The sequence below is a fragment of the Etheostoma spectabile genome, unplaced genomic scaffold (assembly GCF_008692095.1).
Source record: "Etheostoma spectabile isolate EspeVRDwgs_2016 unplaced genomic scaffold, UIUC_Espe_1.0 scaffold00006986, whole genome shotgun sequence".
Taxonomy (NCBI): Eukaryota; Metazoa; Chordata; class Actinopteri; order Perciformes; family Percidae; genus Etheostoma; species Etheostoma spectabile.
The window spans coordinates 27,542-37,500 of NW_022603440.1; the positions used below are offsets into that span (position 1 = coordinate 27,542).

Consider the following 9,959-nt stretch of genomic DNA (forward strand, 5'->3'; position numbering starts at 1 on the left):
TGGCGGCCAGGGTGAGCCACTGATTTGCAAAGTTACATGCTGGTATCTGTTTCTTTGGCCTGACGGATGGACAGATGACCCAAAAGCATAATAGTTCTTGCCAAGACATAACAAGATACAAAAAAAAGAGGTGGGGAGACAGAGTTAAGCCCTGACAGAATAGAGAACTAAAGACAAAAGTTATGAAATAGTAACAAGTGTGACCAGAAGAATTGGAAAAAAACTAGAACTGTAAAGTACAAACCTTTCTTCAAGAAATCTTCATCGTGCTCACATTGGCCCTCATTTCTGAAACGTGCATACTACCTAAAACCGGTGTAGGACGGGCGTACGCCGATTCCTACGCAAAGTTTGGCAATGTATGTGGAGTACATAGGTCTCTACATATGCTGTTTTTAATTAGATTTAAGTGTTTTCATAGCCTCGTTGGCACAGTAGGCAGCGCGTCAGTCTCATAATCTGAAGGTCGTGAGTTCAACCCTCACACGGGGCAAGTGTTTTAAAAACAAACAACTGATTCTGAAAATACAGTGACTTTCAGGTGGTTGAATACTGGCACAAGCACATGAATGGAAGTGGTGATTCTGTGGTTATTTCTGAGATTAAGACAACAAAAGGCATTCTTTAAGGGTGGTAGCAAACCAATGACTCATCACAGTATAAAAAAACGCAGATGTTCCTTCATTAACAATGTTGTGTTATCTCATAGACAGGAAGCCACCCGTCTCCATTAATGTATTTTGTAGCATTTATTTTCAGTCTGAGTTACAAAATTTGCAGTGAACGTTGTATTGTCCAGCAGAAAGGTAACAGGTGTGTTACTTTTTGACTATGATTTATACCATAGCAGTGCAAGTATTTTGCCCAGGTTTGATTTCCAGCCACCACAGTTGCATTTACAGGTTTTGAAGCCATGTACACGTTAACATTACATGTTTTACCCAGGTTTATTCTTTTATTCAGTGATAATTCATCCCAAAGGGATTAATAAAGATAAGTCTAAGTCTATCTCAGAAAAAAGTCAACAAAATCTGAAAATCTTCAGGGGGATGTAGCTCAGTGGTAGAGCTCATGCTTTACATGTGTGAGGACCTGGCATCTCCAGCAGGTATTATGGTAGAGTCTTTAAAAGAGCTGCAGAAGATATTACCTCCTGTGGTAATCTGGTGGACAGCACAACAAGGACTTTAAACGTACATGTTTCTCTGAAAGAGCTGAAGATTTGAATGGTTTAAATAACTGAAAGAACGCTGATGTGACACAGCCAAAAAACATATGGAATGAAAAGAACTAAATAGAACAGCCTTCCCACGATGAAATGTGTTTGAGTAGAGTAGCTCAGGGGTTCTCGACCCCCAAGAGGGTCACACTTAATTTCTAGGGGAATCGTCAGGTAGTTGTGGAGAAAAAAACAAAAAAACATTTTAGACTGGGGAATGGTTTTTACGTTACTAAGTTTGGTACCTGGAACAGAAAAGGGTCTGAAGGTGGGTCGAGAATAAAAAGGGAAAGAGAATTGAACGGTTTTAAAGTAATGTGTTAGTTGTCTTGACAAGTTGGGCCTCAGTTAAGAGTCCTTCTGCAGACTGGTTAAATCTCTATTTAGCAGCCATGTGTCTGACACAAGCAGAGCATTCCAGCAATTGTAGCAGGAGCCACTGTTGGCATGTTAGCAACAGCCAGACTCCAGCGTGCACCTCTAGTTCCCAATTGAGTTGTGCTTTAGACTCACACCATGCCCACCAGGTGGGGCATTAACAGCAAACTAAATATAGAATATTTAGTCATGTGTTTTAATCCCACAGAGTTGAAATCTAACCTTCCAACAGCAAACTATACACAAGTGTGCATTTCTTGTCTGGTAGTTTAATCTCTAAGAAGCTTGCCTCAATGCAGAGTCCCTAGAACTGTGGTTGCAGAGTGGAGGTGTAGTCTCGTCTCCATTTAGCAGCCGTGTGTGACACCAGCTGAGCTTTACAGCACAGACAAGCTTCCCTAGTCACTCACTGGAATAATCTGAGACTCAACTCACAAGTGGCATATCTGTGAGCCAATGACATTCCTGGTTTATAGTGGCCCATTTCAATAAATATGGCACAGAAACCCAGTTTAATAAGTTTATTCACAAACTCATTCCGAATCAGTGGTTGACTTTACATTCCTTTTGAGAAAGGACACGTGAATCTTCCCAAGGGATTTCATAAACGGTGAAGGTGCACTTAAGTTCCTGAAATATATAAAAACAATTAGTGCATCTTGTTTAACATTTGACATTGATGCACTGGGGCAGACCAGTGTTAGGCTTTAAGGTGTGTCTTCCCCCCCCCCCCCCCCCCGTTTCATACACAACCTGAAGTCTTACACTTGCCTTGGGTTCAGAGTTAAAGTCACAGTCGTTAGCAGCAGCGTTGCCTTTGACAGCAGCAGTGTTGCCGATCTTGCACGTTGTACGTCCCAGGAGCATTTCCAGTAAGTAATTAAATCCTTGGACAACCTAAAGTGACAGGAAACAGAACTCAGACATGTGATCACCAATAATAAAACAATGCAAGTCATTGAATATGAAAGGCCAATGTCAAAAAGAAGAAACTCATGAGTTCAGAAACTAAGTGATAAGTTTGACATTGGCCCTAATCCTCTTCCGTAGTAGAAAAAAGGTTTTTTTACATTACCTGAACTTTAGCCGATGTAATGTCCAGAATTGCGTAATTAAACACGTCTTCTGTGTTGGCTTTGTTGAATTCAACCACAGCAAACTGCGCCGCTTCTAAAACATCGGTACTGTTCACCGGGACTTCTTGATAGCTACCGGGAGGCGGAGGAGATTGTTCGGTTACAAAGCGGCCGGTGAAAGCAGAAACAAAAACGCAAAACCAGACAAACAGCATGATCGCATCAGGTTGTTCTGCAATAGCTATTAGGAGTCCTGTTATCGGTTCTGAGTGGACTAGTTCAAAGCCGAGTTAATATACCGTCTAGAGAAACATACACACACCTGTTTCCTTTCTGTTGATGAACACCCACACAGGTGTTTCCAGTTAATCTGGCTGATTAGACCACACCCCAGGACTCTGTGGGTGTCCTTTTGGTGCGTTCATGCCACCTGGGAATATCAGGCACCGCCCCCATCATTACATTGTTTTTCAGACTGCCATTAAATGTGTTGTTGCATTACTGCCACCGACTGTTGGGCGTAGCCTAGAGCATCAGGGGCCTGTGGCACAAAAGTAGAATAAAGATATCCAGGATAAGTGAAAAAGCGCAGCTTGACTAAGTGTGATCTGCTCATCGCGACTTAATCGGTTGCACGTTTGCCGAGCCAGGATGAACAGGTGGAGCTATGTCCAGCCAGGTGTAGATAGATGGGATAAGTGCACGTTCACGGCTTTCTCAAATAGACCACGGTATCGATCACAGATTTACTGATGCAGAGATGAGAAGACGCATGCGCCATATGTTTCACCCAATGAGCAGCAGCTTCTAATGGAAAGTAACGAGGAGGGGAAGAATATGGAAAAGGCAAAAAGGGTGTAAAAATGTCTACTTAGCCTATAGTAACTCCGCATTTTTACAAAGTTGTGGGCTACACTGTGTTTTAATTGCTTTAAATATGCTAGTTTTCATGTTTCTGTTTTTATGTTAACTCTGACATTGATGACTAAGAACTATATCATGACATGTTTAATTTACTATATTACATTTTTTTAAACAGGTCCTACTGAAAATGTGCTGGATCAGTCAGGATGGCCGAGCGGTCCAAGGTGCTGTGTTCAGGTCGCAGTCTCCACTGGAGGCATGGGTTCAAATCCCACTTCTGATCACTAGTGTTTGCATTTGGAACAAATGTCTGAGAGTTGACATTGGGATTTAAGAACTTGGCAGTTCTTTGTATTTAAGAAAACATAAATTTGCACGAGAAGTGCAATTGCAAGTACAATGTTTTGTGAGCATGTTTATTGTCAACAGATGTAAAGTTACCATGTGTTTGTACACAGTCGACATATCTACTGCTGTATTCACTGTCTGTGGCAAGTCCTTTAAAACCTGTTCTTGACTTGCTTTTTCCCACAGCCTCTAAACGCTTAGCTAACTAAATGACTTAAGTTGGCTAATAATTGTTGCTTTTTCATTTTCGTTGTGATTGTTGTGTGCCTTTAATATCACGCATGTGGATATTATGAAAGAAACTTTCTAGCAAACCCTTGCAACACTTGTAAAGGTTCCATGGTGTAATGGTTAGCTCTCTGGACTTTGAATCCAGCAATCTGAGCTCAAATCTCGGTGGAACTGGTTTTTAAGCCACAGCACAGGGGAAAAAGATCAACCTTTCAACTTTCCACATTTAGTTTACAGTAAGCTTACAGGTTTAACTGTGTCATATATTCACACTGGCAGTGAGAACCAATGTAGAAATTATCATCTGGGTCAATGTTGTTTTCAGTGTCTTGTGGTTTATGTTCTGTGTATTTGAAAGTTTCCAAGTTTAGTTGATCATATGTAACAGAAAGGTTTCTGTCCAAGTTTGCCATGATCATTGTGTTTGATACGTCCAGTTCAGTTTGTATGCAGTTACCTTATGTAGGCCTATGTTGCTCTTGATTCATTCCTTCTTCAAACTTATCCAGCTCGGTGATGTCCCTGATGAGAACCACTTTCACTGCCTCAGGCACTGCCATCACTCTCTCTTTCACAACCTTGGGAAAAAAGATGGCGCCAGTGTGTGTGGCCGGCCGTCCCTCGCTGTCATATTTGTTTGTATTTTTACTGTTTGTGTCACTGTTTTTACAAAATATTGATTCTCTGCTGGTCTACGATCGCCAAACGCTGCTTGATCTCCGTTTCTCTGTGAGAACATTGATCAAATACGATGAGAGTGGACGGAAAACTTTTCTCCCGCCTTTGCTCTCAGAGATACCATCTCACCTCCTGCATAATCCGCCGTCATTTCCCCGGAGAAGCCGCTCCAAGCGCCGGGGAAAACGCAGCGGACAGCTGGTGAAGCTTAAAGCCTATCTGGCGTTCTATCCTGGATCGGGTCGGACTCCCCGTGGCTTCCTGACAGATTGCCGATCAATTTATTGTCGCAATGTTTCCTGGCGAGCCCTGGACCCTGCTGACACCTGGCTGGTACCTGTTGTCGGCACGAATGTGGAAGCCCAGCTTTCTCGCCGATGTTCTCCTCGACCCCGCAGAAGAGGCGTCAACCACGGATATCTCCGGCCGCTGAGTCGAGTACCTCGGACGGCCAGTCCGGCAACACAGGCCGCTCCTGTCAGAGCTGCCTTGGTCAATGCTAGGTCGCTAGCAAATAAGACCTTCATCCTGAACGACTTCTTTACCTCTCATGATTTGGATTTCCTATTCGTGACTGAAACCTGGCTGAATGTTGGTGAGTCAAGCGCTTTTTCCGAACTTTTACCGACTGAATGCGCTTATTTTAACTCGCCGAGGACTACTGGTCGAGGAGGTGGACTTGCTACTATCTTCAAAGAAAAGTACAACTGCAGACAGCTGTCACTGGTCTCCTTCTCAAGTTTTGAACTAACCATGTTTGAATTAGGTCAGTCTCAGCTGGTATTATGTGCAGTCATATATCGGCCTCCTAAATATAATAAGGATTTTATCAGTGACTTCTCTGATTTCCTGTCTGAAATCATGCCGAAATATGACCGGATTTTAATTGTAGGGGATATGAATATTCATGTATGTTGTCCTACAACTCCCCTAGCAAAAGACTTTTTAAGTCTTATCGATGCTTTTAACCTTACACAGTTTGTTTCTGGTCCGACACAGGTCCATGGTCACACATTAGACCTTGTTCTGTCACATGGTGTACCTATTTGTAATGTAGATGTACACGAAGCTGTCTTCTCTGATCACGCGCCTGTTTTATTTGACGTTTCTCTTCCCCATCAACCCGTTAAGCAATACGTTCCACCCCGTATGTGCAGGATATTTAAACCCACCACTGCTGCGCAGTTTTCTGGTGCTTTTAATATTGCTAGGGAGGCTATGGGATCCTCTGCCTGTCAAAACACAGCAGAGTTAAACTCTTCTTTTTTGTCTACCTGCTGCAACATTCTGGACACCATTGCCCCATTTAAATCCATGTGTTCAAAATCTAAATCTGAACCTTGGATTAATGACTCAACTCGGGCTGCTAGACAACAGTGTAGGAAAGCTGAGCGCAAATGGAAAAAAGATCATTTGCAGGTTTCTTATGACATTTTTAGAGAAAATTTGCACACTTATCAGAGAACTGTTAAAGCTGAAAAGAACAAGTATCTCTCTGATTTTATTTCAAATAATTGCCACAAACCTCATGTTCTTTTTAAAACAATTAACTCGGTTTTAAATACGCCCCAATCCGTCTACCATGTGGAATCCTCTGAGGCCTGTGAAAAATTTCTCCACTTTTTTGTGGATAAGGTTGCCTCAATTAGAGCAAGCATCTCACTTCCTGCTTTTGACCCCTCCATCTCCATAGAGTGTCCAGCTGTTTTCAGCCAGTTTGAATCTGTGTCCATCTCTACTCTAAAAAATATAGTTACACATTTGAACCCCTCAGTGTGTCCCACTGATATTGTCCCGCCTCGCCTTTTTAAAGAGGTGTGGGACACTATTGGACCTAGCATCCAAGAAATTATAAACAGCAGCCTTACTTCAGGTTCTGTACCAGCCTTTTTTAAACAAGCAGTGGTGCAGCCACTCCTCAAAAAAACAAATTTGGACACATCTGCACTTTCAAACTATCGCCCTATCTCTAAACTCCCTTTTCTCTCGAAGATTTTGGAGAAAGCAGTTCTTTTACAGTTACAGTCGTTTTTAGATACACATGGTGTTCTTGAGGTGTTCCAATCTGGTTTTAAGACATTTCATAGCACTGAATCTGCACTTTTAAGAGTTTTTAACGATCTTTTAATCTCAACTGATTCTGGAGATTATGTAGTTCTTATTCTTTTAAATCTTACAGCAGCATTTGACACAGTTGACCACAGCATCCTTATTTCTCGCCTCGAGCATGGCGTGGGGATTAGGGGCACTGCCTTGGAGTGGTTTAGGTCATACTTGTCGGACAGAGATTTTAGAGTGAGTTTTGGTGGCTCTATTTCACCTTCTGTGTCCCTCACATGTGGAGTTCCACAGGGTTCGATTCTCGGGCCAATTCTTTTTTCACTCTATCTGCTTCCCCTTGGATGTATCTTAAAAAGACACAACATCAGCTTCCATCTTTATGCAGATGATTCGCAAATCTACCTGCCCATCAAAAGAAATGATGGTAGTTCTTTAGCAAGATTAGTTGACTGTTTTAATGATATTAAAGCCTGGATGGCCTTACATTTTTTAAACTTTAACGAGAGTAAAACTGAGGTTATGGTTTTTAGACCCAGTGGCACCTCTGATGTCTCACAAATAGACCTGGGTATTTTTCAACCCTATGTTAAGTCTGTTGTAACAAACCTGGGTGTAAAAATGGATTGTGATTTTAAAATGGAGAAGCAGATCAATTCAGTTGTGAAAGCAAGTTTCTTTCAACTGAGGCTTCTTACCAAGCTTAAGGCCTTTTTATCCTTCACAGACTTTGAGAGGGTTATACATGCTTTTATTACAACACGCCTTGACTATTGTAATGCTCTGTATGTAGGAGTTAGCCAGGCCTCCCTCTCTCGACTACAGCTTGTTCAAAACGCTGCCGCTCGCCTCCTTACTGGAACTCGTAAGCGAGATCACATCACCCCTGTCCTTGCCTCTCTCCACTGGCTCCCAGTTACTTTTAGGATTGATTTTAAGATTTTATTGTTTGTTTTTAAAGCCCTCCATGGACTAGCTCCAGTCTACATAACTGATCTGTTGAAGCCACATGCTCCTTCAAGATCTTTAAGGTCTGCAAACCAGTCTCTTCTTGTTGCCCCTAAAACACGGCTGAAGCGTAGAGGGGATCGGGCTTTCTCAGCCGCAGCCCCGAAACTTTGGAATGAGCTGCCTCTTCATGTCAGACTGGCCCCCAGCCTTCCGGTTTTTAAATCGCGACTTAAAACACATTTTTATTCCCTGGCTTTTAATGCAGCATGAGAACTGTATGTTGTATTTGTCTGGTGTTGTATTCTGTCTATTTTATTGTTCCATGTCAATGTACAGCACTTTGGTCAACCAGGTTGTTTTTAAATGTGCTCTAGAAATAAAGTTTGATTGATTGATTGATTGACCCATGAAGTTTGATGTAAATCTTACAATTTTTTGCCCATGTTGCCTGGATCTTGTTTTGTTTTCAAAGTACGCATGCTTTCGATGTCTGCATTTTTCTTGGTGAATTGTTCATTGATGTAAACTTGGGAGCCTTTTAATTTCCTTCCTTGTCTGAGGAGTGCTGACTTTTTCTTTCTGTTGGTGAACCGGATTATTACCAATGGAGTGGCCGTTTTGTTTTTGCTCGGCAGAGTATGACAATCCTCAATGTTCCCGCTATCAACATGAATGCCTTTCTGTCCAAAAATCGAATCACCTGTTGTTCCAGCATGTCCTTCTCCTCCTCGGTAGCTTTACTCGTCCTAGCAGTGGTGTATCAAGCGTGGCATAGTTCCGGTGTCTGGTTCTCAGGCCGCTGATAATCACATTGTATTATTAAATACATATACAGTTCTGGAGACATAATGAAACAGTAACCTTGACCTTTGACCTCCAAAATCGAAATCAGTTCATCCGCCACTCGAAATGTGGTTCTGTATGCCAAATTTAAAGTGTTTCCCTCTAGACGTTCAGAGATATTGCATTCACAAGAATCGGATGGACAGACATGAGGACACAGTCACCTTGACATTGAACCTTTGACCTCCAAAATCTCATCAATTTATTTATATTTGCGAGTTCATGTAAATGTTTTTGCAAACTTTGAAAAAACACAAACATGGGCGTTGTGATAAGATGGTGTTGTCTATCGTTGTTTCTGAGATCAACAATACCTTCTAAAGTTGAATAGCTATTGCGTACCCGGTAATATTAGAGAAGAGCTCTCGTTGGCACTGTAGGCGGACAATTTAGAAAATTAAGTTACTTTACACTTTAAACTGTTACATCTCCTCTGAATCACCATCTGCAAATTTTCAAGCCTCGTTGGCACGCCGACCACCATCTACAGTAGGTAAATCACTGGCTAGCTATGCATGAGTACCTCATACCTTTTACCAGGTTCAGGTGGTTAATAGTTATGGTCAAATGAAGCTTCATTAAGCTTTCTGAACAATGTTCTTCATTTTCTGAACGCATTCACTCAGTAGTGTTTTATTATTGGTTGTTCATCTGTGATTGCCCTAGAGGTCTCTCAGTCCAGCACCTCTCCCGCTCATCTTTGTTAGTTTTACACTGTCCAGCATAAATCACTGACACCATACCTCACACTCATCCATACATACACACTCACCACTGACTAAACCGACTACCACCATCATTGAATTATCATTTCTTTTGTTGTGGTCATATTCTTGCGTTTCCTTCAACCTTTGCACACGGTCTTTTGTCCTTTTCATGGGGTCACGAAAAAATATCTAGGGTCGATCTTAGCCTCTGTGTGAGTACATAGGTCTCCACGTACATTCTTCCAATCCTTACAATCGCTTTCATAGCATCGTTGGCGCAGTAGGCAGCGCGTCAGTCTCATAATCTGAAGGTCTTGAGTTCAACCCTCACACGGGCCAGGCGTTTTATATACAAAAAAAACACAACTGAAGCTGAAAATGCAGTGACAGGTGGTTGAACACTGGCACAAGCACATGAATGGAAGTTGTAATTCTATTGTTATGTCTGACATTGAGTCCCTAGTCAACCCAGTCCAAACCATCGCGGTAAGCCTCACTGGGTGTCCAAACTAAAATGAAAAGAGGAAACATGGTAGACTTCTTACTGATGTTTATATCTGTTCTCACTATACCCTTTTTTTAAAGCACCAGCCAATCACAAGTGTT

At 42.0% G+C, this 9,959-nt stretch overlaps 1 protein-coding gene across 1 annotated transcript; it reads right to left on the minus strand.

Annotated features, from left to right (window-relative positions):
- Window positions 1–1,699: 1,699 nt before the first annotated feature.
- On the minus strand, window positions 1,700–2,965 carry LOC116678314 (cystatin-C). The gene is made up of 3 exons (XM_032508276.1): window positions 2,673–2,965; window positions 2,363–2,494; window positions 1,700–1,765 (listed from the first exon to the last, which is right to left on the minus strand). Exons 1-3 carry the CDS (start codon window positions 2,886–2,888, stop codon window positions 1,700–1,702), a joined length of 414 nt encoding a protein of 137 aa, XP_032364167.1. The 5' UTR covers window positions 2,889–2,965.
- Between the last annotated feature and the right edge of the window lie 6,994 nt (window positions 2,966–9,959).